Genomic DNA, 24,022 nt, shown 5'->3' with positions numbered 1-24,022 from the left:
ATATTTTTAATGAGAGATTTGAAAGGTAAACAACCGACAACTGTAAGAGGGTGCAATACTATCTGACAGACCTCTGCTCAAGGCACTAAATACAGAGAAAAAGAAGATTTAAATCAGCTGGAGGTATCATTGTTGCCAGAGGGATAATGCTAAAAAGGTCTTGTAGGATAAGCAAGAATGGGGCAGGTAGAATGATGGAGAAGGGTGTTCCAGGCAGAGAGAACAGCATATCAAGGGTGGGGAGGCCGAAAACTAGTCATTGAAGGCAGAATCCTAAGTCTCTGTGGAGCAATGGTGGAAGAAGACACTGGAAGGGAAGGGAGAGGCCAGGTCTTGAAGGGCACGAAGACGTGCCTATGTACTACAGGGAGCTCTTGGCGGACTCTTAAGACAAGAATGACAACATCATGCTTATAGTTCAGAAAGAAAACTACAACCCCAATGTGGAGGATGAACCAGAGGGGAAATAAAATGGAGAGAAGGCAATGAAGTCAAAAGATAACTGGGGAAGTAGAATTGACAAGGACTGGTTGAATCTAGAATGACTCTCAGTTTTTGGCGGCAGCCTCTGGTAGACAGTCTTGCCCCTAACTAAAAGGAAATTGAGTGAGAAGCAAGAGGTTTGGCAGAATAAGATGTGGGTTCCGTTTGGGGTGTGAGCCCAATGGCTGCAGGAGTCCTATCTTCTGCTGACTGTTGTGACTTCCCTACCTATGCGATACTCAAGGGGAATATTCACTGAAGATTTTTCTATGTACATATAGAACTTAGGGAAGAAGTTCTGGATAATTGGATAAATATCCAAAAAATAGACTAAGGGCAAAACCTTAGGAAATAGTAACCATTAAAGGAGTGAGAAAATGGAATAAAAGACCACAGACCAAAAAAGAGAGTAAGAAGCAATAACAGCCATGGAGGAGAGAATGATACAATGGATGCCAAAAAAGGCAAGTATTAGAGAGGAAATACCATTATCAAATGCCAAGGAGGGGTCAAGTAACATAAAGATGCCAGATACTTCATCTAGCATGTCTAAAACCCTGGATATTATCATTTTACAGTATTGTAATGCAATAGCAAAAAACTATTAATTATGTATACAGCAGTCTGTGTTTCTAGACTTTACAGACACACTCTACACCCTGGCTTTCGAAACTTAGAGGCCACTCTGCAAGAAGGTCTTTAAGAGGCAGGCTGACAAAGACCAGGAAAGAAATCAATGGAGCAGGAGAAAGAACAAACTGGGAGTCCACCTTACTTGTTCATAACTTTTTGCTGAGAAGGAAGGAGGGATTTAGGGTAGCAGAAAGAGAGGTACAGAGTCTAGGAAGCGTGGGTGACTTTGGAGACACGTTGTACCAGGCAGCACTCCACATGGGGGTGCATTCTTAGCTCAGGGTCGCCGTACTTACTCATTCTTCACGAAAGCATGTTTGTTGATGGTCTCCACCACATCTCTGAAGAGAATCTTTGAAGTGAGAGTATACCCATGGTGTACCACTGGCTCTCCATCTGGGCCATCCCAACAGTCAACTGCCAAAGACAGAATGTCACATCAGCAAACTCAAGTCTCTGGTGCTTATAAATATTTCTGGAAATGCCACACACTTATTATCAAGTGTATTGTTTGAAAGTATATCTGTTAAAATCATAATAAAGACATGAGACAAAGAAACGGGGGTTCTGGAATATTTATTAGAATAAATAATTCATGATAGCAAATGATTCATTTTTGAGTTTGGTTAACAAAGATATCATATTCTTTTTTAAAATTTTTTTATTTGTTTTTGAGTTGTGATCTCACTCTGTTGCCCAAGTCAGAGTACCAGTGGCATGATCATGACAATCACAGCTCATGGTAGCCTCAACCTCCTGGGCTCAGTGATACTTCCAACTCAGTACCTTGAGTAGCTGGGACTCCAAGTGTCTACCACCAAGCCCAAAAGATCTCACTATGTTGCCCAGGCTAGTCTTGAATTCCTGGACTCAAGCAATCCTCTCACCTCAGCCTCCCAAAGTGCTAGGATTACAGGTATGAGCCAGACCATCCAGCCAAAGATGTCATATTCTTAAGCAGCCCAGAAATTACCAAAACTCTCACTAGAAGTTTTCTAAATCCAATCAAGTGTGCCCAAGAAGAGTAAGATTTCTTAACAGGTAGTTTTTCCAATTTCACTTCTTTTTCTTCTTCAGATTATTAAACGCTTTTCACAAGCTACAGTGTGCTTCTCAAATCAATAATAGAGATTTCCTTATTGGTCACCTAAACTCAAAATGTTTCCATTAGTTTTATTCTCATTTTATTAATTCTATAGTAGTTACAAAATAACACCAACTTCCTAAATCCTCAGGCCATGCCAAGATTTACGTGAATATGGACAAATTATTTAATCATTTGAAATTTTGCTTTTCCATCAAGAAAAGAAAAATAATAATAGCACTTATATCATACATTTGAGCGATGGCTAAGTACATGTAGAGTTGTTTGTAACACTGCACAGCATGTAGTAACTATTAGTGTTATTGATATTATTTTTTTTTTTTTAGTTGGAGTCTCACTCCTTGATCCAGGCTGGAGTGCAGTGGCATGCTCATGGCTACCCCCAGCGTTGACCTTCTGGGCTCCAGTGATCTTTCCGCCTCAGTCTTCTGAGTAGCTGGAACTACAGGCATGTGCTACCATGCCTGGCTATTTTTTTATTTTATTGTAGAGACAAGGTCTCACCAAGTTGCCTGGGCTGGTGTCAAACCCACGGACTCAGGCAATCTACTCTCCTTGGCCTCCCTAAGTGCTGGGATTTTAGGCTGGGCCACCGAGCCTGGCCCCTATTGGATACTATTAATATTGCTATGTATCCCGGCAATCTCATTGGCTCTCAGCTAGAGAAAAACAACAGTTTCCTCACATCCTCTCAGACTTAGAATTTGCCTTTTCTTGTTTTATACTCTGCCCCAGACTGATTTCTCAAAACACTGCTTTCACCATGTTGCTCCTTAGCTCACAAATCCTACTTGGCATATAGCATAGTATACAACACATAGAAGTAGGTAAGTAAGTATATGCTAAATTTATTAATTAATGTCCTACACCTGCTTACGGCAGCTGTTGCCTGCTTAACTCTAATGCCCTGTCTCTCATGTTAGAGACTGGCTAGCTACTCACCAGGCCTGTTTCTTCTCTTACACAGGGAACATAACCAGGCTCTACTTCCCCTGCCTTCCTTTGCGGTAGGGTGTGACCAGTGAAATGCAGGCAGAAAGGATATGTACCACTTCCAGGTCTGGTCGATGGAAACCCACCGTAATCTGTCTTCTTTTTTTATCTGCTATGATATTTTTATTTTTATTTTTGAGTTGAGGTTTCACTCTATTGCCCAGGCGGGAGTGTAGTGGCCTGATCATGGCTCACTGCAGCCTCGAACTCCTGGGCTCAGGTGATCCTCCTGCTTCAGCCTCCCAAGTAGGTGGGACTACAGGTGTGCACTACTATGCCTGGCTAATTTTTTGATACTTTGTAGAGACAAAGTCTCAATATGTTGTCCAGGCTGGTCTCGAACTGGGCTCAAGAGATCCTCCTACTTCTGCCTCCCAAAGTGCTGGGATTACAGGCGTGAGCCACCATGCCCGGCTGCTGTGACTTTAGAAGTCATGTGCTGAAGATAGCACAGGCACAAACCAGAAAGAGCCTGGACCCCTAAATCACTGCTTAAAAGATTCACCCATTAGGAACATCTACTTTGGGTTTCACATACACAAGAAATACTTCATTGTTTTAAGGCAAAAAGAATTTGAAGTTTAATCATTAAAAGAACAATGTTGCCTTAATTAACATCCTAGCTCCTGTCTGACAAGTCAGCCATATTTGCTCCTATACCCAAACTCACAGGCTAGTTCTTTCGGTTTGACAAGCTTCCTCACCTACACTCTATGCCTCTTTGCTTCTTTCTTTTAAGGTCACCTGAAATATCACCTTTTCACTTTGCTTATGTAAATCCCAGCCAAGGCTAAGCTGGGGCCCCCAGAGACCCTTACCAGCCCACATGATCTCTCTCTTCCCTATGGCAGGGGGTCATCATCTCAAATGCCAACAAGAGCTTCTCAGGTAACATCAGGACAGCAGCCCAACAGGAAGTTTGTGTATGAACGAGATAAATACTTCTCGCTGTCAATCACTGCTAAGTAAGAATGAGAACCCTGCCAGCAGATCTTCCAAGAGAAGTAAAAAAGTCTAGATTTTATTGCTGCGAATTTTTCTATTTTTTGAAATTCATTCAAGTGTTTAGTAGGTTATCAGAATATCAAACAATGAGTTGTTAAAACTAGACAGAATGGGACCAAGAGTAAATGCTATAGAACTGCAGAGGAAAACATAGCTTGAGCATAGAAGGTATTTTATTTTTTCCTTAGTTATAGTTTAATTCTTTAAGTGGTATATAATAGTTATACTTATTTGGGGGGTGTGTGTGATATTTTAATACATGCTTATAATGTGTACTGATCTAACTAAGGCAATTGGGATATCAGCTCCCTAAACATTTGCTCTTTCTGTGCATTGGAAACATCCTAATTCCTCTCCTCCAGCCATTTTGAACTATACAAGAAATTACTGTTAATTATAGTCATCCTATTTCACTATCAAACATTATATCTTATTCCTTCTGTCTAACTGTATTTTTGTACCCATTAGCTAATCTATCCTCTGGTAACCACCAACCAACTCTCTACCTCCATGAAATTCCCTTTTCCCAATTTTTATTTATTTTTGTTTTTTATCTTTTGAGTTGGAGTCTTACTCTGTTGCCCAGGCTGGAGTGCTGTGGCACAATCACAGCCACCCCAGTGTTGACCTGTTGGGCTCCAGCGATCCTTCCGCCTCAACCTTCCAAGTAGCCGGAACTACAGGCGTGCACTACCACGCCAAGCTAATTTTTTTGATTTGTTGGAGAGATGAGGTCTCGCCAAGTTGCCCAGGCTGGTCTTGAACCGGTAGGCTCAGGCAATCTACTCGCCTCAGCCTCCCAAAGTGATGGGATTATAGGCTGAGCCACTGAGCCCGGCCTTCCCAATTTTTAAATATTGGCATTGCATTTATCCTTTTGAAATACAATAGAGACCAAACACAAACAATTCGGCAGACTGAATTTTGATAGCAAAACGCTGATTGGAAGTCTGCCTTCAATTAAGACCACACAGTTTGGGACCACACCTGGACTTTATTTCAGGAGCACCATCCCTATATGTGTGGTTTGTGTTTTGTCTCAATTTTCTTCTGAAATTGCTCAGGATATTCACCATAATCACCATGTGACTGATAGTTACTTTTTCACATCAAGTTGTCTAGGCTATGATGCTCAGTTGTTTGGTCAAACACCAGTCTACGCATTATGGTGAAGATATGATTAAAATTTAAATCAGTAGACTTTGGGTGAAGCAGATTACTCCCCATGATGTGGATGGGGCTCGCCCAGTCAGATGAGGGTCTCAAGGGCAGAGACTTGGGTTTCCCGTAGAAGGAGGAATTCTCCTCAGTGCTGTAACATAGAAACCCTGCCTCAGTTCCAGCCTGCTGCCCTTTGGAATTCACACTCAAAATAACAAATCAAGCCTAACCTAAGTCTCCAGCTCCTGCTCCACAGATTCTAGGCTTGCCAACACTCACAAGCATGGAAGCTGATTCCTTAAAAAAAAAAAAAATCAACAAATCTCAATCTCTCTCTTTCTTTACTTTACTTTTATCTTATTTTATTTTACTTTTCTAAGTTTGGGTCTCACTCTGTCACCCAGGTTGGAGTGCAATGGCACAATCACAGCTCATTTCAGCCTTGACCTCCTGGGCTCAGGCAATTCTTCAACCTCAGCCTCCCAAGTAGCTGGAACTACAGGCAAGCACCACCATGCTCGGCTAATTTTTTTATTTTTTGTAGAGACTGACTGTGGTACCCAGGCTAGTCTTGAACTCCTGAGCTCAAGCAATCCTCCTGCCTTGGCTTCCCAAACTGCTGGGGTTCTAAGTGTGAACCACCATGCCTGGCCTCTACATATTTTATTGATCTGTTTCTCTGGAAAACTCTGACTAATAGAATTGTCTATATTAATCCATTAAACATTGGTTGTTCAAAATCCCTAGTGGAAAAAAATCAGAAAAAAAAAAGGAGAAAAAACATTCAAGGTTAACACCACAGGAATACTGGAAATAATGTTTAAGAACAAGATGCTGTTGAGAAAACCAAAGGTTGTGGGACCCTATCCTACAACGTCATACTGTTCCTTTGGGTCTGCTAACAGGGTCCAATAAGTCAACAACATCTTTTCAGAAGAGAAGCTTCATCCAATTTTGTCATGTACTTGACATTCTGCAGTTTGTCTCTGGATATAGGCAAGGAAAAAAATGAATAGAAGTTTCAAATAATATACAATTTCAACAATTTTTTGCTCTGATTTATATAGTTCCATCTTGGAGGAGAAAGGGCATAACAGGCTTTCTGATAAATAAACTAATATCTTTTCCAAAAGAATGGCAAGTAGACAAGGCAATCACCAGTCCCGACTTGCTTATTGAGTCCACATCCAAACAGCATCAGTCATTACGGAAGGTGCTCTTTTGCTAATATTTACAACATAGGTAGAATATCCACAGTTGAGGATGAATGGTAGATTCTCCTAATGCTCATTTTTTAATGTCTGATTTCATCACCTGCCTGTGAAACAAAGATAACATTCCCAAACAGTACCGGCATCTTAATATGTGGCATTCGTGGCCAGGTTCAAATGGCTGTGACTTTTCTTGTATGGGCTAATGCTGGAAAGGGAATGTTGGCAAGGTAGAAATCCTCTCTATCCAATCCTCCTGCCCACAAAATAGCCAGGGCCCATTTTTCAATCAGGTCACACGCTGGAGACCCTGAAAACAAAGCAACTCCGACAAAGAGCTGGTCACTCTGAAGGCCAAGCTGTTAACCAACCGCTTTTCACAATGGGACTTAAAGATGTTCCACCCTGATGGCACTCCCGGAGATAACGACAGACGTTGTAAACAGATTACGACAGCAATGCAACATCAGCTCCATAATGAGAATGAAAATCCCCGACAGAACATCCATATTTATTAAGCAACTCAGGCTGAAAAGCAAGTGAATGATGGGTCATGTGAAAATGTTATCAATTTGACTTGCTGACAAGCCCATCACCAGAAAGACTTCCCCATGACACTATAGATAGCCTGACCGAGGACGTAACAGCAGCTGAACTAACAGAGATGGAAAACATGACATTATCAAAATAGAAGCTTGAAAGTGGAGAGATTCTTTAGATCACAACAGCATAAAGAAACTGTCCGGAGAGCTGGGTGCAGTAGCTCATGCCTATAATCTCAGCACTTTGAGAGGTTGAGATGGGAGAATCACTTGAGCCCAGGAGGTCAAGGCTGCGGTGAGCTGTGATCATGCCACTGTTCTCTAGCCTGGGTGACAGAGTGAGACAGAAAGGTGGGGGCGGGGGGAGAAAAGGAAGAAAAGAACAAAGGAAAGAAGGAAAGAAAGAAAAGAAAGTGGCCAGGTTTGGTGGCTCAGCCTGTAATCCCGTGCTTTGGGAGGCCGAGGTGAGTGAATTGCCTGAGCCCGCGGGTTCAAGACCCGCCTGGGCAACTTGGTGAGACCTCATCTCTACAATAAAACAAAAAAATTAACTGGGTGTGATAGCACGCGCCTGTAGTTCCAGATACTTGGAAGGCTAAAGCGGAAGGATCGCCGGAGCCCAGCAGTTCGAGGTTGCAGTGGCTGGGAGCGGCCACTGCACTCCAGTCTGGGTGATAGAGTGAGACTCCAACTCAAAAAAAAAAAAAAAAAAGAAAGAAAAGAAAGGGAAGGAAGGAAGGGAGAGAAGGCTGTCTAGATTCATCATTCTTCATCTTTTTTTTTTTTTTGAGCTGGAGTCTCACTCTGTCACCTAGGCTGGAGTGCAGTGGCACACTCACGGCCACCCCAGCATCAACATGCTGGGCTCTGGCGAGCCATTTGCCTCAGCCTTCCAAGTAGCCAGAACTACAGGCGTGTGCTACCATGCCTGGCTAATTTTTTGTTGTTGTTTATTGCAGAGATGAGGCCTCACCAAGTTACCCGGGCTGATCTTGAACCCACGGGCTCAGGCAATCCATTCACCTTGGCCTCCCAAAGTGCTGGGATTACAGGTTGAACCACTGAGCCCGGCCCATTCTCCATCTCCTAAGAGCTACGCTTGAGCTAGGCATGGTGGCTCACACTAGTAATCCCAGCACTTTGGGAGGTGGAGGCGAGAGGATTGCCTGAGCCTAGGTGTTCGAGATCAGCTTAGGCGAGACCTTGCCTTCACAATAAATCAAAAAATTAGCTGGGTATGGTGGCATGTGCCTATAGTTCCAGTTACTTGGAAGCCTGAGGTGGAAGGATCACCTCAGCCTAGCAGGTCGAGGCTGCAGTGGTCGTGATCATGCCCTGATTTATAGTCCCACCTTGGAGGAGAAATGGCATAACAGGGCTATGTCAGCCTGGGTGACAGAGTAAGACTCCGAGTAAAAAAAAGAAGAAAAAGAAAAAAAAAAAAGAGCTATCCTCGGCAAAAGCAACTTCAGAAAAATAGCTGCAGGACCTGAAATTTTCAATTCATGACCTGCTACAACATTCTGTAAATCAGGTTCTTTAAATTCTAACTGAAGCTGTTTAAGAATAAAATCAACCTCATTCGGACCCAAGGTAGATCAAATGCCACTGGGTATACAGTAGTTCCCCCCTCATCCTCAGGGTACCCGTGCCAAAATCCCCAGTGAATGCATATTATGAACATATATATCATGGTTTTTTTCCTATACATACATATGAAAAAGTTTAATTTAAAAATTAGGCACAAGGGATTAACAATAGCTAATAATAAAATAGAATAATTATAACAATATACTGCCATAAAAGTTATATAAATGTGGTTTCTCTCTTTCTCAGAATATCTCACTGTACCGTACTCATCCTTCCTCTTGTGATGGAGAAAGGACAGAGTAGAATGGCATGAAATTTCATCACACTACTTAGGTACATAATTTAAAACTTGTAAATTGTTTATTTCTGGACTTTCCCATTTCATATTTTCAGCTGCCACGAGGAACTGAAGCCATGGAAAATGAACCACAGATTAGAAAGGACCACTGTATGTCTTCTGATGTCTCCACACCCAAGCTTCAAAAGGAATCTAAGATCTTTAAGTCACAGGACTGTCAGAAATTGTTAGGAAACCACAAAGATCATGTCACCAAACTCTAGGCCTCTGTGCTGTGCTCCTCACTTTCTCCAGCTGTCCTTATATGACCCAACAGCCCTCATTCAATCCCTCTTGGTGCTGGTCATGTCATTCAATGCTGCTTCTTCAAAAACACACAGACTTCCCGAAGAACAGTAAAGTTGGAGACTCAGAGCAACTTGGGTTCCAATCCGAGTTTCCAAGCTCTTTAGTTATGGGAACTTGGAGCCATTGATCTAACGCTGAGTTGGAGTTTCCTCTAAGAGGAGACAATTCCTTCTTTCTTGATTGCGTTGTAAGAACTAAATGAGAATGTATGGAAAACACTTAACCAGGACCTGGCCCATAAAAGGGGCTGAAATCAAAGTTGTGTCTCTTTTCTTTCCTACAATACATTCAAACCCAAGGTGACAACCACAATTTCCAACAGAAAATAGGTCAAACACAAAGCTGACCTAGTCTTTGAGATAAATATAATTCTTCTACCTATCAAAAACTTCCCAGAAATAGTAGTTTGACTTTCACTGTCCAGTTATAGATTATTCTAACAGTAAGAATTTCAAGCCAAATACTGGGGGATAAATTTACTGATATGAGCTGGTGAGGGTGATATTTGGGGGCACATAAGAGATTCCATGTCCTTTAAAATGACACCATAGCTACGCATAATCTCAGTTTGTGTAAATATTGGGAGTGAGCAAACCTTTAGACATGGAATGACAAGCAGCTTCGTTCTATTATCTTGGTGATTGGCAAACAGAAAGAAAGAAAGTACAAGAGAAGACCCATGTTCAATGTTATCTACTGCACATAATTTCCCATTTTAAAATTAAAGGAATATTGAAAAATGCACAACTAAAAATTATGTGTACCTTATCATAAATAGTCTTAATCAGATAACTTTGCTTCTTAATGCTCCAAAGCTGAAGGATTGAAAGTTTTGATTCAGTATAAGGAGTTAACCATAGGAATGTGATTAGACTTCAGCAGGACATTGAGTTTGGACAGGTAAACCAAAAAAGAAAAGTCTAGGTATCTGAAGGAACTGAAAAGCAAAAGAAATAGAGAAGCCAGAAGTAACAAATTTGCAAAATCATCTAGAGTTGACTGTCACTTCATAGGGTCACCAAAAATCAACCTCCATACTTGACCTTCAAGAAAATGTCACCATTTATAATGGTAGGATGCCATCAGGGAGAATCCAATGAGGTTGGGCACCCAGGGCATTTCTATACACATGAGACATGTAAGATGTGTTGAGTGCTGAGTAAACTAAGGCTGAATACTGGCTGAGAGCAGAATGTCACTTCAAGACCCTTTGTGACTCGAAAGGGTTTTCTTCATGTTAATATTTTATAAGCATCTTCATTATTCAGTTGCTCAAGCCACTCAATTGCTGGTCACTATTGTTAGTATGCATTTCCTGTAACTACTGAAAAATCCAGTCATAAAACGCATGTTTCCAGAGCGCTCCTGCTGTAGTGGTGTGTCTGGATGCAGATAGTTTTTAACACCTACCCATTTTTTTAAACCTGTTGATTTACCTTTATGACATTACTGTTACTTTTGTATTAACAGCAGAAAATTCAAGCCAGAAACTATCTGACAAAGAAAGGCTCTTCCAGCTAAGCTGTCTTATCTCTCACCCTATGACTTTATTCATTTCCCTACACTTTCCACCCCCCCACCCTCGACAACATTATCACTATGACTCCCAGCATACTCAAACCACAAAGCAATTCCTCTGTTCCCCACATGAACCTCATTTCATCACAAACTCCCTTTATCTTCAGACTTTCTTTGGAATCCTCCCTCGACCTTGTAATCTTGATTAACCATCAGTCTACTTGGAGAACACTACTTCCTTTCTCCACGGATGAGATTTAGTGTAAATCACAGAACCAGAGGCATTCTTCAGGTCTTTATTATGACTTTTTTTTTCAGAGATGGCATCTCACTTTGTCCCCCAGGCTGGAGTACAGTGGCACGATCAAAACTCGCTGCAGCCTCGAAACCCCAGGATCAAGCAATCCTCCTGCCGCAGACTCCCAAGTTATTTCTACTTTTAGATAACTGTTCATCTATACTCATTAAAAAAAAAAATCCTTCAAATTGGGATAACTAAGGGTATAGTTCATTCTATCCAATATACCCTTCCAGCATCTTCCAAGTACCTCTTCTATAGTATTCTTTATGTGCTTAAGTATCTGGTTTATAGTTTTAATCTTCAACCTATCCCTGTCCACACTCTTTGTGAGTTAAAAGCCCATGTGGCAACCTACTCAGTTCCTTAGCTTTGACCTCCTCGGAGTCAATAATCCCTTGCTTCACTCTGTTCTAATCATGCTCACCCCTGACACACTCTGACATTGTGAACACCTGTAACTATATCCCACTGCAATGACAACACTCTGTCCTTGTTTTTTTAAGTGTGATTACAACTTTTCACACATTTCTTTCTTTCAGTCTACTGGTCTCTTCACCTCATTTTATGGCCTCTTATCCACTTCACTTCCTTTCCTAGACCCACGGACCTCCTGTCAGGTACTTACAAGAGCTCTTAACCAACACTTTATATGACCCAGAAATTCAGAGCCTTGGATCAATTTATAATCTGTCTTTTCTGTCCCTCTATCTAAGCAGATGCATATTATCAGAGATGGGCTGGGGTAGGAAGAGTCTAAGTCTAAGAGTCTAAGATTATATATATATATCACCAAAGACTGTTTTTTGAAATTAGCTGGGACTTTCCAACTTTTTTTTTAAAGGCAGGGTCTCGCTCTGTTGTCCAGGCTGGTGTACAATCATAACTCACTGAAGCCTCAAACTCCTGAACTCAAGAGATCCCATCTCAGCCTCCTGAGTAGCTAGGCCTACTAGCTAATTTTTTTTATTTTTTGTAAAGACAGGGTCTCACTACATTGTCCAGGTTGGTCTTGAACTTGTGGCCTCAAGCTATCCTCCTGCTTTAACCTCCCAAAGTATTGGGGTTATAGGTGTGAACCACTGTGCCCAGCCCCAATTTATCTTGTCAACTCCTTTCTCTTTTTCTGATGACTTCTTTAAAAGTTTGCTGACCTTAAGCCCCCTAGCCAACTTCCAATCATTTTACACTTTGTGGATGATACTTTTCACAAAAACAGGCATGAACCTTTCACAATCTCTTATCCCCTTCATCTCATCAAAAAACAAACCTGTATTGTTTCTCCCCTGCACCCCAGCATGCATCATAAATCTTCTCATCCAAAAAAATGCCCCATCACCAACCCACAGCAGCTTAAGTTACATTCACCTTCCCACTAACACACCACCAAACGACACAGCAGAAGTCACCAACAACCCCTAGCTGTCAAACACAACTAGATTGGATACTTAGTTTTCTTTTCCTTGTCTGTTCCACGTGACATTTCTAGGCATATCTTTCTCATATTTCCATCCCTTAGGTCCAAGTGACCACTTTTTCTTAGTTGTCCTGGCTCGTTCCCCTTGTTCTTTCCACCACCTAAACTTAGGGTCCCTGAAGTCCTCAGGCCTCTTCCTCTTCCCCACTTTTCTCTGAAAGTGATCTTGTACACTCTCACTGTTGTAACTACTACATCCAAAGCCCTGTATTATGGAAGCTTTGTCTTGCCTGGACCCTTCCATGAAGTTCAGAGACTGTTATCCAGATGACTGATAGAGAGGGCCACATAAATGTGACAAAGTCACTGTAAACTCAGCAGATGAGAGAGCTGAACTCACCCATCCTGTTCCTCTCAGATTTCCTGTAGGATGTGGTGACCCTATCACCCATTCCTGCCTTCCCCTTCCTTCCTTTCATCTTTGACTTCTCTCACCAGGTGCCATTAAGTTGACCTTCTTAATATTGTATCCTTATAATCACCTCTCTCTTTTGCTTAGTCAAAGATGGTACCGCCTTCCTTTATGTTGCTGTGATAGCCTTTCTACCACACTCCTGGCTCCTGTTTCACCTCTTCTCAAATACATATTCCAAAAACTTTTAAAAATTATCCCCCCCCCACTGTTGCCCAAGTGGTCTTTCTAAACTGCAAGTCTGATCACATCACTTTAGACAATAAAACCCTTCATGGGCCCCTCATTACCAAAAGCTGATGTTTCAATCCCTCACCACAGCACTCAAAACCCTGGACGACCAACTCCAGGCTACTGACACAGCCCACCTGATTTCTCAACCACATTTGATCTTATACTTTATTCTCCACATCATCACTCCTCTACCACGTGTATCATCTGACTGGTGGAATACTCACATTGTACTATCCGTCTATTTATTTATTTATTTTAGAAACATGGTCTTGCTATGTCACCTAGGACAGAGTATAATGGCTATTCATAGACAACAGACATGATCATAGCTCAGTGCAGCCTCCAACTCCTGGCCCGAAGTGATCCTCCTCCCTCAGCCTCCTGAGTAGCTGGACCTATAGGAGCACACCACCATATTTTGTATAAATGTCCATCTCTCCTACTAGATTGTGTACTCCTTGAAGACAGAAACCATGTCTTACTTACATCTGTACCCTAACCACCTGGAACCCACCAGAAATTTAATAAACGCTGGCTGATGGATAGACCTTGAAGTATCTTGAAAACAAACAAATCTCCTGAACTATTTTTGGCATTGTATAATTAAAAATATCTTTCTAGGAAGACTTTCATTGTCATCACAATTTCTCAGCCTCTAAAGGTATGCTTCCCAACTGCTAGAACATCTCTCTCTCCCTCCCAATTGAACAAAGAAGGAGCCAGGGAGGATTAGAAAGTTAAGATTGACTGAATGATGAGCAGAAAAATAGTTCTAATCAGTGTGAGAGCATCTTTTAAGTCTCCATCAGTTACACTAGACTTGACTGACTGAGTAAAGCACACGTTCGCCAACACACCCCGGAGCTCAGACAGCGCACGTACCTTCCACGCAGCGACAACCCTCTTGCAGCACCCGGGCATACATATCCACTTTGGACTGAGAAAGGAGCTGGTCCCCAGTCAGGTAGGTGTTGTGAGAGGAAGCAATGTAGTAGTTGCAGAGAGGCTGATCCATGTCTTGGTACACTTCATGGTGCATTGGGTTAAATATGTCACAAGCAGGACTGCGCATGAAGTTCGTGAAGCCTTTGGAAAGAAGAGAGAGTGACACATGTGGCTTTCAAAGCACATGTAATGAATGACTCCAGCAGGGACAAAAAAGATTAAAGAATGTTCACAGTGATTATCTTATTCACCCTTAGGACAGCCTTTGTGGGAAAAACTGGAGCAATAAGAGATTTGCTTGAGGTCAAATAGCATTCCAAAACTGAAACCTGACCTTGGGGAAATAGCCTTTTAAACATAACCTAGAGAAAAATAAATAGACTTTCTAAAGAATTTTGATTCGGTGGGAATGGCAGGCTCACTGCTAAACCATTTAGTAATTAGTGAACTTAAGCTAGGCTTACACAGTGTGACCTAACAAGTGACCAAAGCCATATAAAAGCAGCATTTAATATTCCAAAAAGTACCCTGATCAACCAGGAGTTAATAGATTATTAAGTTGATCTGAAAACAGTATAGTCAGTGCCATAGTTAAGGAAGCATGTCAAAAGTTAAGCACTGTCTAAATTCAAGGTGTGATTATTTGACAACAAAATTGGTTTGAAAAAAAATGCTGCTAATGGCTGGTATATTTTATAACTTTGAAATACTGCTTAAAGATTATGCGACAAACTCTATCAGTTTTTCTATAATCTTTCATAAGATAATGCCTGGGTCAAAGAGGCACTCATTAATATATGAATAAATACATGAATGACTCAAAAGTACCTAAGTAGAATAATTCATTAGGGTAGACTGTTTCAAATTTTCAAAACCACTTGGTAAAATAATATCTGTAAATATTCTCTGAGACTTCAGAATTTCTTCATGCCAATCATTATGTCCATAGCTAAGAAGTCACATTTAGGTCCATCTTTTGGGGCCCCACCAAGGAAAAGACTCATGGCCCATGTTAGTTTATCCTCTCTGGTTGTTTTTAAAATAGTTTTTAATGATATAAGGTTTGAAATTATTCCTCTTCATTTTAATCACCCTCCACCACAGGAAGTAAATACATGGTATTAAAATACCCTTACCCATACTGATACTGGGAGCAGGAGAAAATGGAGTCCAACAATAAAAAATGGTAAGGTAAACATGGGACCAGCTGGGGTCCCCGGTGGTCTTTCATTAAGATAATCTATTCTGCCTGGGAGAACTTCCCATGGGGTGGTAGCCTGCAATTGATTTCCTTACATATTTTAAATACATATGCATACATGTAGCTATAGTTATACCCTATTATTTATGAACAACATTCTAGGAGCTAGATTCTGAGTATACAACCATGGGTAAATTATTTACTTTCCTCAACTATAAAATGAGGTAGCTGTATTAACAAGATTTGTAATTCCAACAATTAGGGATTCAGAAAAACAAGTCAGTTGCTAACATTTTAATAGGAACACATTTTCCCTCAAGTCACTTATTTCACAGATTACTTCTTTCAGGGCCAAATTTCCCTTCACAAAATCCTAAGGATGAGACTATTTCTAAAAATTAGCCATTTGAGTAAAGTCCAGATATTTCTTGGCATCCATCACACATTGTGATGTCAAGTAGATTCACTTGAAGGGGGGAACGTTCAAGGGCATTGCAAGTGGAAGAGAAGTAGCAACTTCATTGTCTTTGATTATAGGAAAATAGGTGTGTGCTGTGGATTTTATTTGAGTTATTTTTAATTCCATGGATATCTCCTGATTTCTTTTCCCAAAAATTTTGTTGGAATTTAACTTAACAGTCTGAATCAAGACACAAGAAATTAAGAATATTGGTTAGTTTACCTTCTATGCCAAGAACATTTTTCATCTTATTTTCTTCTGAAACTTCAAACTTCTTTATGATGTCAAGACAATAGTCTGTGGTCACATTATTCATCTATGCAAAAAAGAGCATTATTAGAGTACCCGCGGTTGCATGAGGTGTGTTCCTCTACACTAAAAAGGCACAGACTGAATTGCAAAGCTTTCTTGACATGGTGCAAAGAGCTTCAATGAGCAGAGTCTGAAGTTACTAAAATCACCGTTATCTCATCCTTGCAGAGTGGTCATGATCTCAATCTCCCTGTGCATCTTTCAAATTTAATCAGTGAAAACAGGCCTTAAACTATTAGATAAATGTTCTCCATGAAGCAATATAACAAAGCCAATAATCAATGGAAATCCATCACCAAAAATCCACTCACTATAAGCTAGCAGCTATCTGCAAAATTAATGTTTCCTTTACAAACACCAAAGTTTGCTGATGACAAACAAATGTCAAAACCTGGGTAACATAGCAAGACCCCATCTCTACAGAAAATAAAAAATTATGTTGTGCACCTGCAGTTCTAGCTACTCAGGAGGCTGATGCAGGAGGATCATTTGAGCCCAGGAGGCCAAGGCTATATTGAGCTATGGTCATGTGAGCCACTGCACTCCAGCCTGGGTGACAGAGCAAGACCCTTTCCCAATCAATCAATTAGTCAATCAACCAATAAAACAATTCCCTACCAAAAGAGAATGTTTCAAGTAAATCTACCCGTATGTGTATGAACCTATAGAATCTTCCACTGAAACACCAGAGTAATCTACCATATGAGTCAGGAACACAAAGGTTAGCAAGAGAAAAAAATTTAGGTGAGGCAACCAGTAGAGAACTCGAAAGCTAGACTGCTTGTGCTCAAGGCAGCTAGCTCATATTATTCATGGTATGACTTTGAATAAGTCGCTGACTTTCTCTGTGGCTACCTGATAGGGGAGTGATAAGGATTAAATGAATGAATACTTGTAAAAACATTGTAAGGCACTTGAAGGGCACTATGTGCTATTATTATTGAGTCAGTTTCAAGGTTGCTGCATGAACAATGCATAATGTCCCTGGGAAAAGTAAGCTCTTCAGGAATAATGTCTCTAATTAAATTGCAACATAAAGAATGTGACTTTTGATTAAAAAAATCTATTTAGTCTCACAATCTCATGTTGACATTTAAAAATACTAATGAATAATGATAGAGGAAGCTAATCTTGTGAGCTGCTATTTCATATTTTAATTATATTTTCTCAAAGATTCCATTACCTCTTAGGTTCAATACTTATGTTTTAGTGAAACTTAATTTTTCTAAACAGTCCATTTAAACAGAAGGGGGAAGAAAGCTCTGTAATATGATTGCTTTTTGCTAGTTTGAAAGAGCATATATGCTTTTTTTTTTTCAAGCTAGTTGCATAATGGCTGATGCATCCTTTCGGTAAATGTTACAATCTTTATTCTATTTGGAGGTCCATATTACCAGACACCACCTGCAAATACCGTAAATAAATGAAACTGCAATATCTCCAAGGACTTCTACCGACCTAGGAAGGCTTTGAGCAGCTCATTAATTTGTCTGCTGTGAGCTAGAGAGATTTAGCTCACGTAGGTTAAAAGAGAAATAAATTTCTCACAAAATGAAAAGAGCCAAATTGACAATAATTTTATATGCCATGTGAAGAGTGAGGTCACTTTGCAATTATTTGGTTTATAAGGCCATTTTTCAGATATTGGGGGCTTTAAACTGGACTCAGATAGACTCCCAGGAGCCCATGAGATCTAAAAACAAAAAAAAAAACAAAATAAAACAACTGCTCAACTGAGATGAAGCTAATTGCAGCTGAGCAGAGAATGTGTCACTAGTTCAAGATACAAAGTAGAATTTGATAACAAAGAAATATTTGAAACATGTCAATTAAATTAACAAAAATATTAGTAAGCATGCCACAAAGCTCACAAATTTATGGGTATCATAAAAGAATTCATGGGAAAAAATATAATCAATTGTCTACCCAAACTCAGGTATTAAGCAAGGATTGACTTTTTTTTTTTTTTTTGAGTTGGAGTCTCACTTTATCACCCAGACTGGAGGGCAGTGGCATGCTCCCGGCCACCACAGCCTCAACCTGCTGGGCTCAGGTGATCCTTCCACCTCAACCTTCCAAGTAGATAGAACTACAGGCACTCGCCACCATGCCCAGCTAATTTTTTGATTTATTATTGTAGAGATGAGGTCTCATCAAGTTGCCCAGGCTGGTCTTGAACCCATGGGCTCAGGCAAGTGCTGGGATTACAGGCATGAGCCACCACACCAGGCCAAGGATTGACTTTTAGTGAAGAATTTAAATTTGGTTTATTTTAATAACAACTCTTTACATTTATACAAAGTTGTCAGTGTTGTGCAGAAAAAGGCTTTTACACATATAATCATAAATGGTTTTTACAATAGTTTTGTAAACTTAGTATTTATATCCCCAATTCATATACAGAAAAACTGACGCCAAGAAAAGTTAAATATTGCCACCAAAGTAACAAACAGAACCAAGGTTCAAATTTGGACTTCCCTGACTTCAGGTCCAAAGCATTTTTATGTTATTTATACTTATTCTCTGGGTGTTTTTATTTCTACTGAAAACTTAAAATGCTTACTTTTTAAAAAAACTGATTGGTGGCTGGGCTCAGTGGCTCAGCCTGTAATCCCAGCACTTTGGGAGGCCGAGGAGAGTGGATTGCCTGAGCCCGCGGGTTCGTGACCCACCCAGGCAACTTGGCAAGACGTCATCTCTACAATAAATCAAAAATTAGCCGGGCATGTAGTGTGCGCCTGCAGTTCCAGTTACTTGGAAGGCTGAGGCGGAAGGATTGCCAGAGCCCAGCAGTTCGACCGTGAGCATGCCACTGCACTCCAGCCTGGGTGAGGGAGTGAGACTCCAACTCAAAAAAAAAAAAAAAAAAGAATTGGTTTTTCAGTGTAGCTGAAAGTCCTGAATCTTAACTTTTGATATTTTTACAATGTTCAAATTAATTACTGCAATGTTACAGCTTTCATTATTCCAGGTTGGACTCCACACTCTATTCCTTGTTTGCCATAGTTCTTTGATCCCATCTAGAAAAGACTCACTGGTACTCACATTAAAGGTCAATTCATTTGAGATGAACTGGTGGCAGAAATCAGTCATGGATCTATAAAATACCCACATTCTGACACTTCCTTTTTTCTCTCAGACTTCCTGCAAATTTTCTAGCAAAACTTTCTTCATGAGTACAAATTTCAAAACAACTATGATTCTTAAAAGCACCAAACACAAAATCAAAGAATAATTTGCAAATATGCATACACTCATATATATCTATATATAGTATACATGTATATCAAACATTGCTAAGCCGGGCATGGTGGCTCATGCCTATAATCCCAGCACTTTTGGAGGTGGAGGCAAGAGGACTCCCTGAGCCTAGGGTTTAAGACCAGCCTAGGCAACTTGGCGAGACCTCGTCTCTACAATAAATAAAAAAAAATTAGCCGAACTTGGTGGCACGTGCCTGTAGTTCCAGTTGCTTGGATGGCTGAGGTGGAAGGATCATCTGAGCCCAGCAGATTGAGCCTGTGGTGGCTGTGAATGTGTCTCTGTACTCCAGCCTAGGCGACAGAGTGAAACTCCAACACACACACACACACACACACACACACAATTGCTAAGCTCTTTTTTACTTTTATCAAAGTAACATATCCATAGCTAAACAAGTCAAAACTTACTGGGTTTACTAGATACTTATAACTAAAACCAGAAGTGTCCCCCTTCTATATCCTGAATAACTCCCCAAAGGCAATAACATCAATAATTCTAGCTCTCACTTTTGAAATGGGTATTTATATTCCTAATTACTATGTTTATGGGGCTATTTTCTTTTTTATATGCTTTAAGAATGAGCCACTGACTTCTCATTGTGTTAGATATTATGTTACACATAATAAGAAGCTCTTTGGGGTCAATAAATCTTTCTCCCTCTGTCTATCCTCTAAAGATAGTTAAACCATAACTTTTAAATTTTTTTTAAAGATGGGTACAATTCAAGGTTAAGAATACAAATGGTAGCCAGGCTTGGTAGCTCAGCCTGTAATCCCGCTCCTTCGGGAGGCTGAGGTGAGTGGATTGCCTGAGCCCGCGGGTTCGAGACCTGCCTGGGCAACGAGACCTCATCTCTACTATAAATCAAAAAATCAGCCAGGCATGGTAGCGCGTGTCTGTAGTTCCAGCTACTCGGAAGGCTGAGGCGGAAGGATTGCCAGAGCCCAGCAGATTGAGGCTGCGGTGGCTGGGAGCGGCCACTGCACTCCAGTCTGGGCGACTGAGTGAGACTCCAACTCAAAAAAAAAAAAAAAAAGAATATAAATGGTTATTGTACAGGTAAAGTTTGGGCCTCACTTTGGTCCCCACTTCAACTAGTTTGAGATTAGGTACCCTTATTGATGAAGTGTGACCCACCCCCCCGGCAGTTTCCCACTACAGTCAATCTCTTATGGTATTATGGTAATTGTTCAGGGTCTGCTTATGAGTGAGAACATGTGGTACTCAGGTCTTTGTTTCTATGACTGATTACTGAGTTTTATAGACTTTAAATCCATCCAAGTTGCTGCAAAGTTCATAATTTTGTCCTTCTTTGTGGCTGCATAATATTCCATCATGTATTTATACCACTTTTTAAAAATCCAGTCTACTTTCAATAGGCAGCAGAGTTGGTTCCATGTTTTTGCTACAGTGAATAATGCTGCAATAAACATGCATATGCAGGTATCTTTTTTATAGAGTGATTTGAGTTCCTCCAAGTAAAACCCCACTATAACCCTAGATAGATCACTGAGACAAAAAATCAACAAGGAGATTCAGAATCTCAACTTGACACATGACCAAATGGACTTAATTGATACTTACAGAACACTCCATCCAACAACCATGGAATAAACATTCTACTCAACAACACATGGAACATACTTCAAGACTGACCACATCCTTGGCCATAAATCAAACATAAACACATTTTATAAGATTAAAATACTGCCATGCCCCTTCTCATGCCACAGTGGAATAAAAATAAATACCAACATCAACAAAGCTACTCCAAAACCCACAAAGACGTGGACACTAAACAGTATGATGCTGACCAACTCCTGGGTCAACGTGGAAATAAAAGCAGAAATTAAAAGATTTCTGGGAACAAATGAAAATAAAGACACATCTTACCAAAACCTCTGGAATGCCATGAAGGCAGTACTGAGAGGAGAATTCATTTATTTATGAATACACATCAAGAAAATGGAAAACTCACAAGTTAACAGCCTAACAAATCACCTAAGGGAGCTGGAAAGACAAGACCACCAAAACCCTAACTTTAGCAGAAGAATCCAGATCACCAAAGTAAAAGTCCAAATATAGGACATAGAAGAAAAAAATACCTTAGAAAAAAATCAATGAAACAAAAAGCTGGTTCTTTGAAAGGATAAACAATATGACTGATGGACCCCATAGCCAGATTGACCAAGAAAAAGAGAGAAAAAGCCCAAATAAACACAATCAGAAATGCAAAAGATCAAATCACAATGAACTCTGAAGAAATACAAAAAATTATCAAAGATTACTATCACACCTGTATGGAAACAAACTGGAAATCCTAAATGAAATGGAGGAATTTCTGATATCACATAACCTCCCAATGTTGAAACAAGAAGAAATTGAGATATTAAATAGACCAATAACAATCCAGAAAATTGACTCTGTCATAAGAAAATGAGCCAAAAAAAAAAAAAAGTCCTGGACGAGACAACTTTCCAGCAGAGTTCTACAAAACATACAAGGAGCTGGTTGATATCAATCCTACTGAAAGTATCCCAAGCAATCGAGAAATACAGGACTCTTCCCAAATCATTTTATGAAGCTAATATCACCCTGATACCCAAATGAAGTAAAGATCCAACAAAAAAAGAGAACTACAGGCCAATATCCCTGATGAATACAGATGCAGAAAATACTCAAAAGGTTCTAGCAAATTGGATCCAACAACACATCTCAAAAATCATCCACCATGACCAAGTAAGTTTCATCCCCAGGATATATCATAACTTTTATTAAATATCTGTTTAAATTATTTCAACTATGTAAATGTTGAACACTGAATCTGCTGTACACTGATTATGTTTCCTTTCTTATAGAACATTTTTCTGATTTGTTAATTGCTGCAATTCCTATTCATTTGGTTAATTTTTTTTAAATTTGGTTAATTCTTAATGAATTTATCACATATTCTGCCCAATGACTCTAATGGTCTTTTGATTTTTTTCCCCATATTACCTAAGGCAACAGACAATCCATGGATTCTGATTTTCTTCCCTTGTAAAGATTCTCCTTCTTCCAGGGTGATTGGGGTCTAGAACTTTTTTTTTTCACTTAGTTTGTATTTTATTGACACTCAGTTTGGAGGAAGTTCTCCATATTAATTAATTATTAAGTCATTCACTCAATAAATATCTATTGTGTTTCCTCTATGTAGCTGCTAGACACTGACTATTTGCTGTGGATACAATAGTATTTTTTGCTCTTAAAGAGATTATAGTCTGGGGAAAAGATTGGAGAAAATTAATACTTCTGGCAAAGAGGACATAATTACACATAAATAAAAAGGAACCCAGCTGGAAATAGGGGCTATGAAGTGCAATCCAGAAACCCAACCAAAGCAACTTTCCCAGGAAAAGTCCCTATCCAGGTTCACGCAAAGATAAAATGTGACTAGTTCAAGAAGCTTCCCCTGGTGGAAGGTTCTAGGACTTTATTCAGATTTTGTCCCAACTTTATCTCACTCTTGTGAAAGAGCATTTAAGAAGTAAATTATGTATGCCTTGCATGTGTTTTTGTTTATGTGCTTGTGTTCTTTATTACACACACACACATTTGTTTGACAGTTTAGTAAGACAGAAAATTCTAGGTGGAAAATCACTGCTACTATGACTTTTAGCTTCCAGGATTGCTAGTTGAAAAGTCTGATGCCATTCTGATTTCAAACCTTTCCACGGGACCTGTTTTTGTTTATTAATTCATTTAGCTATGTTTTGTTTTCCCTTTCAGCAAGCTTTTAGGGTTTTATTGGCATGTGAAATTACACTACAATTTGCTTCTGTCAGGATCTTTTTAAATGCACTGTGGCTGGCCTTCACTTGCAGTACCAGTCTAGAGAATCTTATCCTTCTATGTGAATGATTTTTGATTATTTATTTGCTAATTTACTCTCTTCTGTTTTTTCTTGTTTTTCTATTTCTTCTTTGTTCTACTTTCTCAATTTTCTCTTCTAAGCCTTCTACTGAGTTGATTTCTTCACCCTCACACCTTTAATTTCCAAGAACTCTTCTTTTCCTCTGAATCTTCTTTTCTCATAGCAATCTGTTCTTGTTTTATGACTACAGTTTTTTTCTTCTAACTTTGATGACACTAATGACAGGTTTTTTTAAAAAAAATTTATTTTAAAGATGTGGGTTACAATTCAGGGGTATGTATACAAATAGTCATTGTGCAGGTAGTTTGGACCTCACTTTGGTCCCCACTTCACCTGGTTTGAGATCTGGTACCCTTATTGACGAAGTGTGCCCCTCCCTTCCCTGGCAGTTTTCCACTACTGCCAATCCTTTTCTTGTAGTATTATGCTAATTGACCAGTTTTTAAGGTTTCCTTCTTCCTGCACTGCCTTTATTTTCTCCAATTTCTTTTCCTATTTGTTTGCCTTAGTCTCTGTTATAGTAGAGGATTCCTCAAACATGTGGCAAGCCTTGGCTATTTAAAACCAATACACCTGGGCACTGAGTGTTGGACAAGGACTTTGGTTTTCAACCTCAATG

General features: G+C 39.9%; 1 protein-coding gene across 1 annotated transcript in view; it reads right to left on the bottom strand.

The window, feature by feature from the left end:
* PLCH1 (phospholipase C eta 1) overlaps positions 1 to 24,022 on the bottom strand; it is a 260,899-nt gene that overhangs the window by 59,425 nt on the left and 177,452 nt on the right. The window contains exons 7-9 of the mRNA XM_021715578.1: positions 16,137 to 16,230; positions 14,191 to 14,394; positions 1,413 to 1,533 (exon numbers count right to left, since the gene is read on the bottom strand). Of these exons, the coding sequence (XP_021571253.1) occupies positions 1,413 to 1,533; positions 14,191 to 14,394; positions 16,137 to 16,230 (419 nt within the window). The remainder of the gene's footprint in view (positions 1 to 1,412; positions 1,534 to 14,190; positions 14,395 to 16,136; positions 16,231 to 24,022) is intronic.

Source organism: Carlito syrichta, unplaced genomic scaffold (genome assembly GCF_000164805.1).
Source record: "Carlito syrichta isolate Samal-C Ts95f unplaced genomic scaffold, Tarsius_syrichta-2.0.1 Scaffold307199, whole genome shotgun sequence".
Taxonomy (NCBI): Eukaryota; Metazoa; Chordata; class Mammalia; order Primates; family Tarsiidae; genus Carlito; species Carlito syrichta.
This window is presented reverse-complemented; position numbering and strand designations above follow the sequence as displayed.